The sequence below is a fragment of the Equus przewalskii genome, chromosome 10 (genome assembly GCF_037783145.1).
Source record: "Equus przewalskii isolate Varuska chromosome 10, EquPr2, whole genome shotgun sequence".
Taxonomy (NCBI): domain Eukaryota; kingdom Metazoa; phylum Chordata; class Mammalia; order Perissodactyla; family Equidae; genus Equus; species Equus przewalskii.
In genome coordinates, this window is record NC_091840.1 from 33,782,815 (window position 1) to 33,804,985 (window position 22,171).

At 35.1% G+C, this 22,171-nt stretch overlaps 1 protein-coding gene and 1 long non-coding RNA gene across 4 annotated transcripts in view; one reads left to right on the plus strand and one right to left on the minus strand.

The window, feature by feature from the left end:
- The window catches only part of VMP1 (vacuole membrane protein 1), a 125,512-nt gene that overhangs the window by 73,878 nt on the left and 29,463 nt on the right, over window positions 1–22,171 (plus strand). For all 3 annotated transcript variants that reach the window (XM_008541411.2, XM_070562344.1, XM_070562343.1), the window contains one exon: window positions 20,983–21,063. In XM_008541411.2, coding sequence (XP_008539633.1) covers window positions 20,983–21,063 — 81 coding nt within the window. The remainder of the gene's footprint in view (window positions 1–20,982; window positions 21,064–22,171) is intronic.
- Window positions 1–22,171, minus strand: part of LOC139074076 (uncharacterized) — a 48,436-nt gene that overhangs the window by 20,167 nt on the left and 6,098 nt on the right. The gene's annotated exons all lie outside the window — the stretch shown is intronic.

The following is a 22,171-nucleotide window of genomic DNA, read 5'->3' on the forward strand; positions in this document are numbered from 1 at the left end:
TTCTTATAGTAGTATTAACTAAATGAACGAGAGAGTTGCAACTTGGTGCAAACTGCTGCATGAATGGGCACTGGGAAACTTGTTTGCTCGTTGTGCACTCCTGAATCCATTTGTTTTTGTGTATGCATTTCTGTATTTAACCATGTCATCTCAGCCAGACTTTTATTTAAAAAATAAATTTAATGAATATATTTAAATCCAACCTCCTAAAAATCATTTTTAATTCTGCTTTTTTTTGGAACAAAATAAATTAAGGGGAAAGAACATGCTAGAAAATTTTGAGCTAGTTATTCCTTACAGGAAGGAATACAGAATAATGGAAGTTTAAAATTGTGTATATTCTAGCAATGCTCACTAACTCTCAAGGATCAAATTAAAATAGAAAAAAAGTATTTGTTTTGATCAAGAAGCAATTCTAATTGAAACTAGGTGATTTTAAAATGAAAGAAGAGGTTAGTACCTCTTCTTAAGCCTAGTCATTAACAAAGCACAGTAAGTAATAAATGTTTTAAGATTTTCCTGGTAGTTTGCTTTGGACATTGGAGTATAGTTTTTTGTCTTATGTCTGCTTTGTTCTTTTCATTTGCACACCTGTTTACAGATATGGAAAAAAACAAGCAGTGGGTAGGCGTTAGGTTACCTTTGTTAAACTAATTTAAAGAGTTTTTTTTCAGGTTTGTGTTTCAAACACCTTTTGTAAAATGCCTTTAGAAAGGTCCCTTTTATTGAAACTTGGACCAACAGACTGTGCTGTGCTTTTGCTCATGAGTTTGCAAATCAGTAACACCCTGATTACAAACCTGCTCTCTCAGTGCTCCCATGGGTCCTGGCCCAAGATCAGAGTTTAAGGCAAGACATGGACAGCAGAATAACTATTATGCTCATTTCCTGTTACAAAAGGTGTTTTCATTTCTAATTAGCCAGGGTGTTTGGTTTGTCATAATAGATCTGTAGTTCTCTCTTGCTGAGTATTTAAGGAAATTTCTCTTGGTAGAGTGTTCTTCCCTTTTTCCTGTCTTGGGCCTTACAGTGTAAAAACATGACTGTCATGCTTTTAAACTAAAGCATTAAATCTAGCAATACCAGGAAGTGGGCATGATAATTAATCTTGTGTGCCCCTAAAAAGTAGGGATGTACTTTAGACTTCATTGTCCCTTTACCTGATATGGGTCTGCGTCAATTAATTTATCAAAACTTGTAAAAATTTGTATTTTTACTACTTCTTGAGGTAAAGACTTCAGTAAGTTCATAGCCTGTTATTTAAAGCAATGTTTCCATTTGTTTTAAATTTGCCTCTCTCATGTTATAAAGAGTGCCACTCTCATTCGAGTATTGTAAGATTTTTTTTAACACTTCCCCTTTCCTCTTTTCATAACTTTATAGATTTGAGTCAGTTCCTTTTTCAACCTTTCTAGAGAAAGTAATCACTTACTTTATATATATATATATAACAGCCTCCAAAACTCTGATCACTTTTTTTTTCTATGGGTCTTTATCTAATTGTTTTATATCTTTCCTGCCATGAAGTTATCAGAACTGCACATGATTTTCCAGGGGCAAGTATATTACCGTACTCATGTTTTTCAGATTTCTACAACTGTGGTCCTGTTTGGCAATGCATTTTGCTGATGTTTTTAATAAATTGTTTAATAAACGGTTTGCTTGGGAAACTACTCCTAGTTCCCTTTTCTTTGTTCATGACTTAAAACTTTTATAACACATCATTTTATATTTAAATAATTTTTCCCTAAATGTGTTAACTTACTCTTGTTCACATTGAAACTTACCTGCCACTTTGCTTCTTAAGTTTACATGATCCTTCAATTTATTGTCATGAATTTGGCACTTCCTACTTGAAAATTTTAATTTCAGCTGTAGATTTGGAACTTAAACTCTCTGCTCCTTTTTCCAGGGCCATTTATAAATTTGTTAGGTAGGATCGTACTATCTTAGGAAAGAACCCCTCTATTTACATTTCTCATGTTAGAGATTTTTCCATTTATCTTTATCCTTTGTTTTCAGTCTCTTAAGTTTCCTGTTCCTGACAGTTTTGCAAATTCCATACTGACTTAGTTTACAAAACTTTGGATAAGTCAAGATCATCTCAACCATTTTTACTTTTACTTTTTTCTCTTTTTTTCACCCATGTTATAATATTTCTGTTGTCTTACATACCTAGCAGATTGTCATATGCTTTTTGTTTTTTAAATTCCAGTTTGAATCTGGAAATAAATGTTATTCGTTAGTTACTTGTAACCAAAACACAACCATTCATAAAGTGCTAAAAATGGATGGTGATTTTTTTTCTCTCCTAGCACCAACTAAGATTTGGTAAATACCCTTTCTGGTGAGACATGAGGAAATCACATGAGATATTGGCTTCAGACAAGAAAAAGAGAGAGAAGAAAAGAAAAATGCATTACTTGTCCAATATGTCATTTCTAATTAATCTTACGTACTCAGACATTTTCCCTGAGTGTCTAGAACACTGTTGTTCTTCTTGGGCAAAAGAATCCCTTCTCTTTTTTTCTGAGGAAGATTAGCCCTGAGCTAACATCTGCTGCCAATCCTCCTCTTTTTGCTGAGGAAAACTGGCCCTGAGCTCACATCTGTGCCCATCTTCCTCTACTTTATATGTGGGATGCCTGCCACAGCATGGCTTGACAAGCAGTACCATGTCTGCACCCAGGATTTGAACCGGTGAACCCCAGGCCACCGAAGCGACACATGTGCTCTTAACCGCTGCACCACTGGGCCAGTCCTAGAGTCCCTTATTTCAAGTAGAACCTAGGCAGGCACTGACAGAAATGGATGCCACCTGCCTGCCTTCCTAACAATTACCGTATGGTTTCTTTTCAACAGAAACCTAAGCAGAGAGAGACAGAGGGAAAGGAAGCAGCAGATACTGGCCAATTTTAATGCGGGAACTTGAATTTTAATTTGACTGGACTATGAAAAGGAGGGAAAAAAAGCACTGTATGCATATCTGAACTTCCAAAAATACTTCTTTAATTTTTATCTGAATATCTTAACAAATGCTGATGGTCAGGCCTTTAAAAAGCTTCCTGAAACCTTACTTCTTCCATTTCTTCTTTCTTCACAGACTACCCAAGAGATATTTTATGTCTAATAGATTGTCTGTGAGTTTGAAGATTAGTAATCACAGTGAGATAACTTTTACAGGTGTAAGTAACTAAAGAATTTCCTCTTATTTTCTGAAGACAAGATATGTTGATTAAGAACCATCATTCAGGAGTAGGAATCTCATCCATTTCTACCTTCTTGTGGTAGAGGATTTGGTAAACTAATTGGTGGCACTGCAAGGCAGATTTGATGAGTTTTCAATTCTTAATGCATTTCCTTCCTTCCCTCCTTCCTGCTTTATAGCCCTCTTCCTTCCGTGATGTTAACGTTTCTTTTCTCTTTCCGAAATTCAAAACAAAACAAAATAAAAACCTCTTATCCCCTTAGTTATGAGATTGCACTAGAACTGAGCTCATCATAATGGCTGGCTAGGAGTTCTGATAAGATATTTTATTTCATTGAGTCTCAGGTTTTTTTCATCTTTTGGCTTTTACTAAGTAATATAACTTAAATCTAAACAATTCTGTCCCATAGTCAGTTTTGTTTCTTATTTATCATAGTGATAGATAGTATCACCATTTTACAGAAAAGATGAAGAAACTGTGGCTCAGAGAAGTTTAAAGACTTAATGTAATCAGCACTCTATCGTTTTGATGTTGCGGGATGCCTATAGAATTAGTATTTCTATTCTCTTTCTCTAAGCACTTTTCATCTTTTTTTCATGCTGAGAGAGTCTCCCTTGCATTCAAGCTTTCCTGAGTCATTCATTATCTCTTTCCCCTTCTCTCTACTATTGCAACCCACCACCCACATACACACAATAGGTTATTTATTTATTTCTCTCTCAAGGGAAAAAACTTGCTAAAACTCACTTTCCCTAGATTCTTAGCCTGGCTTATTCGCTCACCTCATTTAGTATTTTGATCGCTTGTCACCTTTTCTGTGAGGGCTTCTCTGGCCATCCTATTTAAAATTACACCTTCCCTACTTCCCCATTCTATAGTTTTTGTCTCCTTCCACTAAAATATAAGTTCCATGAGAGTCCAGATTGTTATCACTTTGATTCAGTGTTGTATGCCCTGCTCCTACAATAGTGTTTGGCATGTAGTAAACGCTTGGTAAACGTTTGTTGAATGAATGGTTGAACCACTATGGCCTCATCTTTGTATTCTTTATCACCTTCCCATATAGTAGTTACCAGCTTTATTTGGTTGCATTTAATTGCTTTTAAATAAGAGTTCTTGTTTTTGGAAAAGATTATAATTTTGTCTTCTAAAATTCCGTGAGTGAAAAATATATGTTGTTTTTCCAAAACTTAGCATTTAAAATAACGTTTACTTTTCCCTTATTCAGTTTATTTAGTCTTCGTATGTTTGGGTTGTCAAAGCTGCTAGTTAACACAAACATACTCATTAGAACCATCTGTAGGAGACAAAAACCTTTTAGTTTTTTTCAGTTGAGATTTATTGTCACTTGGCAACATGGAAGCAATATTAAGAGGAATGTATGTTACACCCACTTTTGAAAAGTGTTTGGCACTATCTGCTAAAGTTAAACATACACATAACCAATGATCCAGCAATTCCATTTGTAGATTTGTACCTACAGGAAGACGTGGCAAAAGATTTGTACAAGAATGTTCATAGCGGTATTATTCATAATAGCCCTAAACTAGAAACAACCCTAATGTCCACCAACAGTAGAATAAATAAATTGATTGTGTTATATTTATGCAGTGGAATACTATATAGCAACAAATTGGTTATTGCTACATGCAACAGCATGGATGAATCACGTAGAGATAATGTTGAGCTACAGAAGCCAGATATAAAAGAGGACCTACTATATAATTCCATGTATATAAAGGTCAAAAATAGGCAAGTTACATCTGTGGTAATAGAAGTCAATGATAGTGGTTATTTTAGGGGAAGGCATAATTACTAGGAGTGCCACCAGCTGAGTTTCTAGAGTTCTGGTAATGTTCTATATCTGGATCTCAATGGTAGTTATATGGGTGTGTTCGTTGTAAAATTGCATCAAGATGTACATTTTAGATTTATATACACTACTGTATCTCTGTTGTACCTCAGTTAAAAAAATCCTTGTACCATCCTCCCCCCAAAGTAAATTTGGTAACAAATACATTAGTACATGCAGAAATCCATTTAATCTTGATCTTGACCCAGACAGAGCTGATAGCTTCCTATATTTTGCACAAGTCTCTGAAATGTGTTATTCACGGTAGATTATATATTCCATATATATATTATTATGTGAAAAAAATCTTGCTGATCATTCTCACATAACTTTTGAAAGGCACAATTTCAATGAAGTGCTGTAGAACCTACTACAGGCACAATTGCCTTTAAATCAATGACTTTTGGACCTTTGTTTTTACTATACCCCATAATGCAAAATACAGTGATTGTAATTCACAGTGCAAAGTCTCTGCGTATGTAACTGAAATAGATGTTTTGCGAAACTGTATTTACCTGTATCACGTGTTGATCTCCCATTTTTATTCAGTTCATTAAAAAACGTGATGCTATTTGTGACCCATTAAATTTTCACAATATGCAGTCTAATACGACTACACTAAATAATAAAAATACATGAGTACGAACAGAAGTAAAATCTAAGTTTTCTTTTCAGATTCTAGATGGAAGTAGATTTTTAGTACTTATTAAATTTAGCCAGTTTCCAAAATAAATGTTTATTACTGTTTCCAAGAACAGATTTTCTTTGCTTCTGTTTTGTTTTGTTTCTTTGCCTATGTTTATATGTTTTATATATAATCTCATCTCTCTTTTTTTGAAGGGGAAAAGATAGTCTTTATGTTCTTCTATTTTATTTTTAATGTGCCAGAGAAAGGGAAACCGTAGTTCCATTTTTAGATAGTGATAAAGGCAATCAATAGATAATTCTAGCTAGAAAATCCAATACTGTCTTACAAACATTATTATCTTTAACCCTCTGAAAAGTTAGTGTATGGACTAGGATATGAAGAAGACAGAACTGTTTGCTTTTTATACAATGGAGTACACAGATTTCTCACACTTGTCATTTATAGTCTTGATTTTTGCCACAGCTATGAAACAATTGTACCATTAGTTCCTTATTGGTTTGTTTTTGGATTTTTTTCATTTTAACTGATGACTTTTAAAAAATTGAGATACAGGGGCTGGCCCCATGGCCAAGTGGTTAAGTTCGTGTGCTCTGCTTCAGCGGCCCAGGGTTTCGCCGGTTCAGATCCTGGGCACAAACATGGCACCACTTGTCAGGCCATGCTGAGGCAGCTTCCCACATAGCACAACTAGAAGGACCCACAACTAAAATATACAACCATATACTGGGGGGATTTGGGGAGAAAAAGCAGAAAGAAAAAAAAGAAGATTGGCAATGGTTGTTAGCTCAGGTGCCAATCTTTAAAAAATTGAGATATAATTGACATATAACATTGTATTAGTTTTAGGTGTACAGCATAATGATTTGATATACGTGTATCTTGCAAAATGATTACCACAATAAGTTTAGTTAACATCCATTACCATACATAGTTGCAATTTTTTTTCTTGTAGTGAAACTTTTAAGATCTCTTTCAGCAACTTTCAAACATACAATACAGTATTAACTGTAGTCACTGTGCTGTACATTACATCCCCAGAACTTATCTTATAACTGGAAGTTTGTAACTTTTGACCGCCTTCACCGGTTTCACCCACCCCACACCCCCTGGCATCCACCAGTCTGTTCTCTGTATCTATGACTTCAGGGTTTTTTTTAAGATTCCACGTATAAGTGAGATCATACAGTATTTGTCTTTCTCTGACTGACTTATTTCAGTTAACATAATGCCCTCCTGGTCCATGCATGTTGTTGCAAATGGCAAGAGTTCCTTCTTTTTTATGGCTGAATGATGTTCCATTTTGTATGTGTGTGTGTGTGTGTGTGCATGAGCGCACACGCGCGCGCGCACATCTCTCTCTCTATATATATCCTACATTTTCTTTATCTGTTCATCCATTGATGGACACTTAGATTGTTTCCATGTCTTGGCTATTGTAAATAATGCTACAATAAATTTGAGGGGGTGCGGCTATTTTTTCAAGACAGTTCCAAAATCCAAAACAAAAATTCAAAAATCCAAAAACAAACCAATAAGGATTTCATTTCCTTTGGATCAGTATCCAGAAGGGGAATTGCTGGATCATATGGTGATTCCATTTTTAATTTTTTGAATAACCTCCATACTGGCTGTACTAATTTACATTCCCACCAACAGTGTAGAAGCATTCTCTTTTCTCCTCATCCTTGCCAACACTTGTTATCTCTTGTCTTTTTGATGATGGCCATTCTAACAGTTGTGAAGTGATCTCTCTTTGTGGTTTTGATTTACATTTCCCTGCTGATTAGTGATGTTGAGCACATTTTCATGTACCTGTTGGCTGTATGTATGTCTTCTTTGGAAAAATATCTATTGAGATTCTCTGCCCATTTTTCAATCAGTGTGGGTTTTTTTCCTGTTGCATTATATGAGTTCCTTATGTATTTTGTTTATTAACCCCCTGTCAAATAGCTGGTTTGCAAATATTTTCTCCCATTTGATAGGTAGCTTTTTCGTTTGTTTATGGTTTCCCTGTCTGTACAGAAACTTTTTAATTTGATGTAATCCCACTTGTTTATTTTTGCTTTTGTTACGTTTGCTTTTAGTATCATATCCAAAGAAATCATTGCCTAGTCCAATGTCAAGGAGATGACCCCCTATGTTTTCTTCTAGGAGTTTTATGGTTTCAGATCATACGTTCAAGTCTTTAATCCATTTTGAGTTAATTTTTGTGTATGGGGGCCAGCCCCGGGGCCAGGTGGTTGAGTTTGTGCACTCCACTTCAGCAGCCCAGGGTTTTGCTGGTTCGGATCCTGGGCATGGACATGGCACCACTTGTCAGGCCATGCTGAGGTGGCATCCCACATGCCACAACTAGAAGGACCCACAACTAAAAAATATACAGCTGTGTACTGGGGGTTTTGGGGAGAAAAAGCAGAAAAAAAAGAAGGAGAAGATTGGCAACAGTTGATAGCTCAGGTGCCAATCTTTAAAAAACAAAAACAATTTTGTGTATGGTGTAAGATAGGGGTCCAGTTTCATTCTTTTGTATGTGGCTGTCCAGTTTTCTCAACACCATTTATAAAAGAGACTGTCCATTCCCCACTGTATATTCTTGGCTCCTTTGTTGTAAATTAATTGATCATATATGTGTGGCTTTGTTTCTGGACTCTCTGTTCTTTTCCATTGATCTGTGTGTCTGTTTGTGTTTTTTTTTTTTTTTTAAGATTTTATCTTTCCTTTTTCTCCCAAAGCCCCCTGGTACATAGTTGTGTCTTTCTAGTTGTGGGCCCTTCTAGTTGTGGCGTGTGGGACACTGCCTCACCATGGCTTGCCAAGTGGTGCCATGTCCACGCCCAGGATCTGAATGAGTGAAACCCTGGGCCGCTGAAGAAGAGCGTGCCAACTTAACCACTTGACCATAGGGCCAGCCCCTATGTGTCTGTTTTTAATTCAGTCGCATACTGTTTTGATTACTATAGCTTTGTAATATAGTTTGGAATCAGGAAGCATGATGCCTCCAGCTTTGCTCATCTTTATCACGATTGCTTTGGCCATTCAGGATCCTTGGTGGTTCCATACAGATTTTAGGATTGTTTGTTCTATTTCTGTAAAAAATGCATTGGAATTTTGATGGGGATTGCATTGAATCTGTAGATCACTTTGAGTAGTACAGACATTTTAACATTTAATTTAAATATTAATTCTTCATCCACAAACATGGAATGTCTTTCCCTTTATTTATCTTCTTGAATTTTTTTCTTCAACACCTTATAGTTTTCAATGTACAAGTCTTTCACTTGCTTAGTTAAATTTATTCCTAGGTATTTTATTCTTTTTGGTATCATTGTAAATGGAATTGGTTTATTAATTTCTCTTTCTGATAGTTCATTATTAGTGTTACCAAGTGAAGGCTCACTGCCCAAAGCACATAGAAGCCAGTACTACAGCACCAGCTTTTGAGAGAAGAAAGAATTTTATTGCATGGCCTACCAGCAAGGAGACAGGAGGCAAGGCTCAAATCTGTCTCCCCGAGCTGAAGTGGGGACAGACTTTTAAGGAGTTGGGAGTGGGAGTGGTTATACAAAATGCTAACTTGGTGGAATCTGATTGGAGAGTAGGAATCTAACACTTATAAGTCCGATGTGCTACAAATCAAGAGACCCTTTGCTTCTTATTTAGGTTCCCTGTTCTGCTTTCTCTTTGCACTGGGTTCTGTAGTTGGGGAACTTCTGATTCCTAGGCAGCTCAAGATCATCTGAGGACAAGGTTTTCATCTTCTGAGCGTGCTCCAGCTACGTGGCTTGCAATTTTTGCTCAGTGCTCCTGGAAAACAACTTTTGGTACAACATTGTTATTGATTCAGTAGGCTACAAGACAACCAGTATGAATTGGCCTATGATGATTACATTAGTGTATAGAAACACAACTGATTTTTGTGTATTGATTTTGTATCCTGCAACTTTACTGAATTTGTTTATTAGTTCTAAAATTTTTTTTTTCTTTTGAGGAAGATCAGCCCTGATCTAACGTCTGCCACCAATCCTCCTCTTTCTGCTGAGGAAGTCTGGCCCTGAGCTAAATCTGTGCCCATCTTCCTCTACTTTATGTGGGATACCTGCCACAGCATGGCTAGACAAGCGGTGCGTAGGTCTGCACCCAGGATCTGAACCAGCAAACACTGGGCTGCCAAAGCAGAACCTGTGAACTTAACTGCTGTGCCACCGGGCCAGCCCTCAGTTCTAAAAGTTTTTTGGTGGAATCTTTAGTAGTTTCTTTTTTCTTTTTTTGTTTTTTTTTTTCTGTTTTTTTTTTTTCTCCCCAAAGCTCCAGTACATAGTTGTATATCCTAGTTGTAGGTCATTCTAGTTCTTCTATGTGGGATGCCTCCACAGCATGGCCTGAGGAGCAGTGTGTAGGTCTACTCCTGGGATCTGAACTGGCAAACCCTGGGCCACCAAAGCAGAGCACACGAACCTAACCACTCGGCCATGAGGCCAGCCCTCTAGTATTTTCTATATATATTATCAAGTCATCTGCAAATCAGTTTTACTTCTTATTTTACAATTTGCCTTATATTTCTTTTTCTTGCCTAATTGCTCTAGCTATGACTTCCAGTACTATGTTGAATAACACTGGTGAGAGTAAGTATCCTTGTCTTGTTCCTGATCCATTGAGTATGATATTAGTTGTGGGCTTGTCATATATGGCCTTTATTATGTAGAGGTACATTCCCTCTATCTGTTTTACTGAGAGTTTTTATCAGGAATGGATGTTGGATTTTGTCAAATGTGTCTTCTGTATCTGTTGAGGTAATGATATAATTATTTTCTTTCATTTTGTTAAGGTGGTATATTACATTGATTGATTTGTAGATGTTGAATCATCCTTGCATCCCTGGAATAAATCACACTTGGTCATGGTAAATGACCCTTTTAATGTATTGTTGAATTCAGTTTGCTAATATTTTCTTGAGGATTTTTGCATCTGTGTTCATCAGGGATATTGGCCTGTGATATTTTTTGCTTGTAGTATCCTTGTCTGCTTTTTGTACTAGGGTAATCCTGGGCTTGTAAATTGAGTTTGGAAGTATTCCTGCCTCTTCATTTTTTTGGAAGCTTTCAAGAAGGATTGGCATTAGTTCTTCTTTAAATGATAGAATTCACCAATGAAGTCATCTGGTCTTGAACTTTTCTTTGTTGAGAGGTTTTTGATTACTGATTCAATCTCCTTACTAGTAATTGGTCTGTTCAGATTTTCTGTTTCTTCATGATTTGTTGTTGATAGGTTGTATGTTTCTAGGAATTTATCCATTTCTAATAGATTGTCCAATTTTTCTGCATATAATTGTTCAAAGTAATCTCTTATGATCCTTTGTATTTGTGTGGTATCAATTATAATGACTCCTCTTTCATTTCTGATTTTATTTAAGTCCTCTTTTTTTCTTGGTGAGTCTAACTAAAGGTTTGTCTATTTGGTTTATCTTTTTAAAAAACCAGTTTAGTTACACTGATCTTTCCTATTGTCTTTCTAGTCTCTTTCATATATTTTCACTATGATCTTTGTTATTTCCTTCCTTCTGCTAACTTGGGGCTTAGTTTGTTCTTTGTTTTCTAGTTCCTTGAGGTATAAAGTCAGGTCATTTATTTGAGATCTTTCTTATTTCTTAATGTGGACATTTATCACTATGAATTTCCCTCGTAGAACTGCTTTTGCTGCATCCTGTAAGTTTTGCTATGTTTTAGTTTCAATTCATTTGTTTCAAGATTTTTTTATTTCACTTTTGAGTTCTTTCACCCATTGGTTGTTCTATAGCATGTTTTTAAAACTCCTCATATTTGTGAATTTTCCTTTTTTTTTTTAAAGATTTTATTTTTCTCCCAAAGCCCCCCCAGTACATAGTTGTGTATTTTTGGATGTGGGTCCTTCTAGTTGTGGCATGTGGGATGCCGCCTCAGCATGGCTTGATGAATGGTGCCATGTCTGTGCCCAGGATTCGAACCAGCAAAACCCCGGGCTGCCGAAGCAGAGTCCACAAACTTAACCACTTGGCCACGGGGCCGGCCCCTCTGTTTTTCTTTTTGTAATTGATTAATAATTTCTTACTGATGCATCAGAAAAAATGCTTGATATGATTTCAGTCTTCTTAACTTTATTAATGTGTCTTATGTTCTAATATATGATCTGTCTTGGATAATGTTCCATGTGTGCTTAAGAAGAATGTATATATATTCTTCTACTTGTGGATAGAATGCTCTGTAAATGTCTGTTAAGTTCATCTGGTCTTTTAAATCCATTGTTTCCTTATTGATTTTCCATCTGAATGATCTATCCATTGATGAAAGTGGGGTATTGAGTTCTACCATTATTGTATTGCTATCTATTTCTCCCATTTGATCTATTAATATTTCTTTATATATTTAGATGCCCCTATGTTGATGCATAAATATTTATAAATGTTATGTTCTGTTGTTGTATTGACACCTTTATCATTATATAATGACCTCCTTTTTATCTTATTACAGTTTTGTCTGACGTAAGTATAGCTACCCAAGTTTCCTTTTGGTTTCTGTTTGCTCAGAATATCTTTTTCCATCCCTTCACTTTCAGTCTGTGTGTATCCTCAGAGCTGAAGTGAGTCTCTTGTAGGAAGCATGTAGATGGGTCTTATTTTTTTATCCATCTAGCCAGTCTGTGCCTTTTTATTAGAGAATTTAATCTATTTACATTTAAAGTGATTATTGCGGCCTGGCCCCGTGGCCGAGTGGTTAAGTTCGCGCGCTCCGCTGCAGGCAGCCCAGTGTTTCGTTGGTTCGAATCCTGGGTGCGGACATGGCACTGCTCATCAAACCACGCTGAGGCAGCGTCCCACATGCCACAACTAGAAGGACCCACAACGAAGAATATACAAGTGTGTACTGGGGGGCTTTGGGGAGAAAAAGGAAAAAAAAACTTTAAAAAAGTAAAATAAAAAAATAAATAAATAAAGTGATTATTGATAGGTATAGACTTAATGCCATTTTGTTAATTGTTTTCTGGCTGTTTTGTAATTTCTTTGTTCCTTTCTTCTCTCGCCTCCTTTCTTTGTGATTTGATGATTTTCTGTAGCACAGTGCTTTTATTCTTTTCTCTTTATCTTTTGCGTATCTATTATAGGTTTTTGCTGTGTGGTTACCATGAGGCTTACATAAAACATCTTATGTTTATAACAGTCTATTTTAAGTTGATAGCAACTTAAGATTGAACACGTTCTAAAGCTCTACCTTTTTATTCTCCCCCTCATTTAATGTTTCTGGTGTCACAACTTAGATCTTTTTATCTTGCTGCCTTTAAGAATCTCTCCTTGTCTTTAGCTTTTAACAACTTAATTATAATATGTCTTGGTGTGGGTCTCTTTGGATTTATCTTTTTTTGGGCTTCCTGGATCTGGGTGTCTGTTTCCTTCCCCAAAATAGAGAAGTTTTCAGCTGTTATTTCTTCACATAACTTTTCCTCCCCTTTCTCTCTCTCTCTTCTCCTTTGGGACCCATATAATATGAGTATTCATCCTGTTGATGTTGTCCCATAAGTCCGTTAAACTATCTTAACTCATTTCATTGTTTTTTCTTTTTCCTCCTCTGACTGGGTGAATTGCACTGCCCTGTTTTCAGGTTCACTGGCCTGTCCTTCTGCTTCATCTAGTCTACTGTTGAACCTCTCTGTTAAATTTTCCAGTTCAGTAATTGTATTCTTCATCTCTGCAACTTCTGTATAGTACTTTATTATATTTTCTATCTCTGTTGAAATTCTCACTTTGTTTATGCATTGTTCTCCTCATCTCAGAGCGCATATTTATGACCATTATATTGAACTCTTTATCAGATAAGTCACTCATCTTTGTTTCATCAAGATCTTTTTCTGAGAGGCCAGCCCAGTGGCATAGTGGTTAAGTTTGTGCACTCCACTTCAGCAGCCCAGGGTTTGCAGGCTCAGATTCCAGGTACAGAACTACGCATTGCTTATCAAGCCATGCTGTGGTGGCATCCCACATACAAAATAGAGGAAGATTGACCCAAATGTTAGCTCAGCAACAATCTTCCTTAAGCAAAAAGAGAAAGATTGGCAATAGATATTAGCTCAGAGCCAATCTTCCTCACCCAAAACAAAACAAAAAAAAGATATTTTTCTGAGATTTTTATCCTGTTCTTTCATTGGAACATATTCCTCTGTTTCTTCATTTTCCTTGACTCTCTGTGTTGGTTTCTATGCATTAGATAAAACAGCCACCTCTCTGTCTTGAAGGAGTGACCTTGTATAGGAGATAAACCTTATCTTTCAACCCTGCCCTAGCTCTTAGGTTGTTTCTCAATCCTTTGTGATTGTCCAAGCAACTTTCTTTATTCTTAGTGGCTCCCAATTGTTGAGGGTGTGCCAAGACCTGTCAGCATCCCAAAGGGTAGTATTTTAGTCAGCTGCTACATGCAAACTTATTGGAAGATGGACCCATAGGCAGCAACTTTTAAAGTATGCAAATATACCTCTTTTAGGAGAAGACTGGGAGATAGGCATTTCTGTCTGCTCCCTCTGCACTGAGGCCTGGGGGAATAGCCAGCTAAGAACTGTTTCTCTGTTGTAGTCCTTTGTGACCTGCAAACATTAAGCCCCACTGGCCACCAGAGCCAGGCGATCCAGGGACAACCCCTGGGCCACAGCTGCAAGGTTTGGGGCACCAGATGTGTGTACAAACACCTCTTTCAGAGATACCTGTGACCTGGAGCAGGGCAGAGGAGAGCATGAAGATGGCACCTGCCAGCCTCCACAGTCTCTAGAGAATATTGCAGCCAGCCCCTAGATGTGTGTTAAATTAGAAACCTGCCCCTCAGGCCAGAAGTTTTAAGCAAATAGGCCTCTCCATGGAAGGATTGGACCTCTGTACTGCTGCCTCTGTACTGGCCTGGAGGGTTAGCTCTGGTTAGCCCATGCAAGCCCTTTAAGAACTGTCTCTTAGTTCACTATAGCCTTTTGGGTCTCTTGGACACAAGCCCCATTGACTTTCAAAGCTAGATGTTTTCGGGACCCATATCTCAGGTGGAAGTCTTAAAAGCTGGAGTACCAGATGTGGGTTTGTGAGGAGCCAAACCCTTTGCTCCTCAGGAAGCAGCTGGGAGTTGTGAGTTCCCTCCTAGTTGTATATCACCACACCAGGAGTGAAGTTTATGATGAGATGGTTTCTCAGCCTCTCCTACCCTTTTGATTTGGGTTTTTTCTCATTTGCCTCAATGTGTAGGAATTGCTCAGCTAGTTTCTGAATTTCTTTCAGAGGGAATTGTTCCATATTTGGCTATAGATTTGGTGTGTTCATGGGACGAGGTGATTTCAGGAGCCTCCCATGTTGCCATCTTGAGTTGGAACTCTGGAATCTCTTCTTAAAACTTCTAAATTTCGGGGCTGGCCCAGTGACACAGCATTTAAGTGTGCATGTTCCGCTTCGGCGGCCCAGGGTTTGCTGGTTCCAATCCTGGGTGTGGACATGGCACTGCTTATCAAGCCATGCTGTGGCAGGCATCCCACATATAAAGTAGAGGAAGACGGGCACAGATGTAGCTCAGGGTCAGTCTTCCTCAGCAAAAAGAGGAGGATTGGCAACAGATGTTAGCTCAGGGCTAATCTTCCTCAAAGCAAAACAAAATGAAACAAAAACTTCTAAATTTCTAAGTTATTTTCAAGATAAAATTTCTTTGCTTTTCTGAAGTGTGTTTCTGTGATGTATTCTATTTGCACTATTATAGAATTTTACCCTAATTTCCAATGTAAGTAGAAATTCCAGTGATCATCCCTGATCTAATGATGTAAAAGCCATAAATTGGATATTAAAGCATTTCATTTTCAGAAGTAGTTGCACAACTCTGATCACTTTTTTTGGTAAATGTGTGCAGTTTGTAATCCGGCATCCTATAGGTACTAAATTTAAAGTTTATTAACTACTTCCTACTGTCACAATCACTTATTTCATCAAGTTAATATCCCTACTTTTTCTTATTCCTAGAGTTTATTTCCTAACAGTCTTCATCGCATAATGTATTCGAGTCCATATAATTCAAAAACACAATAGATGATGTGTGACCCTTTTGAAAATTTACCTCATTTAAAGAAGACCTGCTCAAATATCAATATTAAAACATAGTGGTTACATTAATGTTATTGTTGAGGGAGTCAACAGTAAGATAAAATATTTTGTTTGCTTTGAATTCGATGAATTAATGCTCTATATATTTATATGAAAATAACCCATAAAGAGCCCTGACAATAGGTAGAAAGTTGCACTTAAGACATGTTCTAGTCTGCTTTTAAGAGCAGAAAGATTGAAAGATTATGAGTTACATTTCATTGCAGTTTGTATCAAGATGATAATTAATTGTATCCTTTCATTGTGTTATTTACTATGTGTAATATGATTTCCTTGTAGGAAATATTTAACTACTTGGTTATTAGGATCTTAATAACAAGTTAATATTTCAGAGTCATTGTCCACAATGCTGAAACAGCTTATAATTAGGTCATCATGACTGTTTAGCTCTATTTCTAGTAAATAGAATTTTACTTGCTTGATACAACATATTTGACTAGGACACAGGAACTAGCAAGTCATTTTTAGGCAGTAAAAGAACTTCACAAATACAGTATATTTTAGTATAAATTCCCTTATACACAAGGAATTATTATTGAAACAGTTGCTCTGAAGGTTTTCATATTGGCTGTGGAGCTGCTTCAATACCAAACACAAGAAGAGCATTAGCTCAGCAGAAGTTTTAATATAAAATAGGTTAAGAAGGCAGGTAATTTATGAAACTGCTGGCCAGTTACCATCACATCGAGGGTAATATAAAGCTAACGTTAGCTGTTAACCAAATACATATTTCCCTCCAGTAATATTGCATTCATTTAACATATGTAGGGATTTTCTGTTGCTTTTAAAGAGATCTTGAAATTTCATATGGTCACTTATCATGAAAATGAAAAGATTTATTGTTACCATTTGAAGATAAATGTTATTTCATGTATTTAGATGCAAGTTGACAGAGATTCAAAGGTTAGTATTTTATAAGCCAATTATAATTAGCCTGACAGTTTCTCTTCTACCTTAATCATCAATATCTTTCTTAGGAAAAGCAATGTGAAGCAAAAGTAGTGCGGGAATATTCGTACTTGAAGGCTTTGTCTGTTTTTCTCTATTTAATCCTTGGAATCTCAGTAGTAAGGACTTACTGTAATTGTTCTTAATCTGTCTTCTTGCTGTCACTGGGGAGGTGTTCCTAGTCTCTCATTCTCACTTTCAGAAGCATAATCAGTTACATACATAATCACTATTGGTGGGAGTGGGAAAGATAATTTGTATTTTGTTTATTTATTTTAAAAAAAGTAGAAAGCGATATATGGTTACTAATTGTAAATGCATACTACTTATTTAGGTAGAGGTAGAGAATGAAACTTTCCTCTCAGGCACTTAAATTGTGAAATAGGTAAACATTGTGAAATGTGAATCCAGAGAAATGAAACTATTAAAAGGAATTTGGTTTTAGTTGTACAGACTGTTTTTTAAATGAAGAATGACAATTGAGGAAGTAATCAAACTGAGCTTGCTACAGTGTTCCCACAAATACACCAAACCATTAAATGAAATATGAATTTCCTTTGATATTTAACTTAAATATTGAATACCTAACATACTAATTTGTTAAATTTTTTCTTGAAAATATTGTTTGTTATTGGTGCACTTTTTTTCTTGGCTTATTTATTTTATTTCATGGCCTGAAAAGAATAGAAAATTTTGTTTGAAATGGTTCTTTTAAACTTGAGTAAAAGAGTGGTGTTTTTGCTGGTGTTGGGTGTATGTATGTGTATATGTATTTAAATTGGGTTTATTGTCAAATAATATACCTACAATACAATTCTCTCTATTTTAAAAGCAAGTGAAAAATCTAAATATTTTAATGCCTAGACAACGTTACTTTAAAATCAGCATGATCAGAGAGAGGTATCAAATTAATGCTAATAATGGAAAAATATTGAAGTTGTTAAAAAAAATAAATAACTTTTAAAACTATAGAGCAACAAACAAGGAAGGTACAGTTACATTTAACATGTAGAACGTTTTAGACAATAAGAGAATGTTTTCAATAAAATTATGTTAAACTTTCAAAGCTGTATCAGTAGGTTTTGAATATATGGCTTTACAAGTGAAATAAGTTTAGAATAAAAACAATAAAATATAGTTGTGTTTATGAAATCTAAACATGAGTGATTTTGCTATTGTAAAATATTATAGATTTGGTGCAAATACCAATACAATGCTTCCCTGAATTTGTTTTCATTACACCGGCAAGGAAAAACATCAAGAAAATACTCTCTCAAGCTGCATATTCTGCTACTGTTGGTTTCTTTTAATGAAAACAACTGTGCAGACTTTGTATTAGTTTAATTGAAATAAATGTTTGTGGATTGTTTAATATATAAATGTAATTTTAATTCCGAGAATATTGTGAAAGATCTGGAAAATAAATTATAGGAACTGAAAGTAGCGTGGTCACTGTGTGTGTTAAACACATAATGAGATTTATGAAATCCATTTTCAGTAGATGACTTTCAGTCTTTTTAAAAGTAAAACTCTCCATTAAAAAGGCTCTTAACTTGTTTTCCTGTAAGACATGCCAGGTAAAAATTAATTTTAAAAAAAAGGTAATGGGAGGGTTCTGCTTCACTTATTTGGATAGAATACTCTTTACCCCCAAAAGAAGATTCTTGAAGCAGCCTTAAGGATAATTGATGATGGGCACCCAGGCATATGAAAGAACAAGGAGTCTCTTTTCCTTTGTTCTTGTCTAATTTCTGTTAAATAAAGACATTTTGCCTCAAAGGGATAAAATGGCTCCTTACTTTCAGGATGTTTTTAAAAACATGATTCCTTGAACTTCTGCAGGCTTAAATATTTTTATTGTTTTGTATATTAGATGATCTACATGATGTTTAATCATTTTCTTTCTATAAACCTATTGGTATAATCATACCTCTTTTCCTATTTAAATGTGTGTATGTGTCTCTATTAGAAAAATACCATCAGTTTAAATAATAGCACTTTCATAGTCACTTGGTTTAAATCAATATGAGATTGTAAAGCCTTGAAGTTAGGATGAAAAACAGCAGGACACCAAACCTTCTAAATACAACACTGATGATCTTGAGTATACCATTTTATGCAAAAAAACTAATTTTCTATAATTTGTATATTGAGGACTACATAAATGCTATGATAGAAAAATGCTCCCACATATGTCTGATTTGGAAAATACATCTATAGAAAGTATTGACTTTAAAATAAAATTTGTATAGGCTTTTTTTCTTTGTTTTACTTTTTCTTAGCAATTGAGTACCTTCTTACCTCTCATTAAAGTGGATTTGCTATGAAGATAACAAGAGCTGTAAAGGAAGGCATTTTCTTGAATTTATATTTTTTAACTCTTGGGCTATATTAATTAAAATTTCATAACTAGTTTATAATCTTACAGTATCATTTGATATTTTAAAACTCAAAACGTTTCTATTATGGCTTACCAGTTTTTATTTAGTGTTTCTAATGAATTATAAATTTAGTAATTTAGGGATTAATTGTGTAAGTTGCTCAAAATAAATGGAAGTGTAATTTGTTTTAAAATAAGTTATATACTAAAATTCATTTCATTATATATTCTTAAATGGGTTTTAAATCAATAAAATCAATATTTCACTTAGTGCAATAGATGTCAATTTGAGAAAAAAATTAAATCTTCAGTTAGAAATCTGGGTAAAAATGGAAAGTGCTCTTTGCTGTAGTAGTTCAGTTGTTTAAAAAGAGTAAATCTAATATAATTAACTTACTAAAAAAAGTAAGCCTAATCCCCAAAAGAAAAATTCTCTCTTTGGAAATAAATCATAAAATTACAAAATTGCATTCTAGAATTTAGTTAATGATTAACTTTGGGAGCCTATGTATTTAAGCTTGAAAGTGTTTCTATTGACCACTGATATCTTTTAAGATATACCTTATTGGTTTAATTCCTTTGACTTTCTCACCATCCTCAGCAAGTAAGTAGGAGGAAGGTTTGTGTTTTTTTAATTTCAGTATTTACTGTTGTAGTAATTTGACAGGGCTATTCTACATAGTATTATTTGTTAAAGTGTTGTTGTTTTTTAAGTAGGAATATACAGCTTCTGTTATGGATTGGAGAAGTGCTTTAAACTCTGTTCCTATTCTATGAAGGAACCTTCTTTTGTATTTTGACCTTTCTGTAAGATTGTTGCCTATTAGAGTATTGAACTGAAGAGAGAGGAAGAGGTTCTATGATATGAAAGTTTTTAAAAAGACATTCATACATTAGATAATATTTTTATCATATCATTTATTTTCATTGAAATTTTATTTGGAGTATATACCATTTCAAAACCAGAAAAGAATTAGAGTCAAATTTCAGATTGGTACTTTTAAGAAAAAATAGACACGTAAATATAATTATAGCACCAACATGCTGGAAGAAGAAAATCATGAAAATAAAATAGCCAACCAAATGCATGTTTCAGCATAGGAGGTGGCCTAGTGAGATGAAAAGTGCACTGATTTCAGAATCTGAAGAATCTGCTCTGTACCCCAGGATTATTGAAAAGCTCAAGTAAATGTTTGTGAAAACATTTTACGAAACTAGCACAAGCTGTACAGATGTAGAATGTTATTTTGCTTTTTGGGATAATGAATGCTTAGTTATTGCCACATAACTGGGTTGTTTTGTTGTTTTTTTTTTTTCATCTTCTGGCTAGTGACTAGCAGAGGTGTCTTCATTGGCTGTCTTGGAAAATCCTATGATTTCCTACCCCAATATTAATCAGGGAATAAATCTGGCAAGTTGTGGAAGGAAAGATAAAGAGATAGATGTGCTAGGCCAATATTTCCAAAAGAATGATTTGGTTCATGACTAGTTTACAGCATTTAGTTCATCCCTAGATAATCCAGAGAGAATCCAGAAAATAAAGTAAGAATGTCCTGGCTTATTCTTGAAAGATGGTAAAAGTTTATCTTTAAGGATGTAATTAATGTTCTGTCAAGATTTTATTTGCATGTTTTCCAGTGCACCCTTCTGTGATTTTTTTTTAAAATCATTTATCTTATTCATTAAATGGATCAATGCTCTCAGACTGTGGGACATTTAATATTATAAACTCTATAAAAAGCCATCTTTCCTTCTTTCTTGTACTTTTCATTAATGTTTTGATATCCTCCTTTTATGCAGGACTTTGCCTCCCGGGCTAAACTGGCGGTTCAAAACCTAGTACAGAAAGTTGGATTTTTCGGAATTTTGGCCTGTGCTTCAGTAAGTGAATTGTATTAAAAGTGAGAAATTCCAATAAATGGTAGATTTATATTTTGATCCAGTTTGTTTTTAAAGATACATGCCTGAATGAACAAAAATGCTATCACTTTTAATGGGTATGTAATTTTATTAATCTTTCATCTTATGCATCAGATGAATTATTTTCTGTTGGATAGGTTCATATCTTGTTTATTGACTTTTAAGTATTTCATCATTCCATGATGACTTCAGACCTAAATGGCTTGATTCAATAAAAACAGAAGAGACAAAATCTGTCCTTCCCATGAAGAATTTATAATGAAGTGGATTTAACCAAATAACAATGACTTCATTCTTTTCAGAGTTACAGATAGGCAGTCTTTTTCCAGTTTCAAGCATTAGTTATAAGGAAGAATTCGTATAAAACCTGTCTTAAGTGACATTAACACCTAGCTAGGTAAGTGAAACATCTGTGGCAAAATTAAGGACATCTTTGGCTACAGTGAACTAAGAAGCCATTTATGTCAAAAACTTCGTTAATTTCTCAAATTGCAGATTTGTGAAACTCACGTTCCTTGGTGAGTTAGTGTTTATGCCAGTTCTTTTCTAATATAATAGACTTATATTTGAAATGGAGCATTTTGATCAGTTTTCTTTGGTAGCCTGTACACAATTGTTGTTAGTTCACTGGTAGATTTGGCCAGAATAACTAGGTGCACCTAGTTAGACATGATAAAAAAGCTGCAATTATAAGGAAAATTCACAAGATTATTGTCCACTGACACAGAGCTACTTTATCCATTATGTACTAGAACATGAATACATACATCTTTGAGTACTCCCTTTCCCCTCATTTCTAACGTGATGTCAACATTCTAGAGATATTCTGAAATATGCATGTGCTGAATTAGTGTCTTTTAACCCTGACAATGCTAGAAATTTTCATAATTAACCTTATTGATCCCAACTATTTGAGCAATAGATATGTTGTAGTGTGATATATACTGGAAAGAGAATTGGCTTTGGAGCCCGGCTTACTTAGGTTCCTAAACCAGTTTTGCCTCTTATTAGCTCTGTAACCTCAATCGAGTTACTCTCTTTGAGCTCTAGTTTTCTAATTTTTAAAATG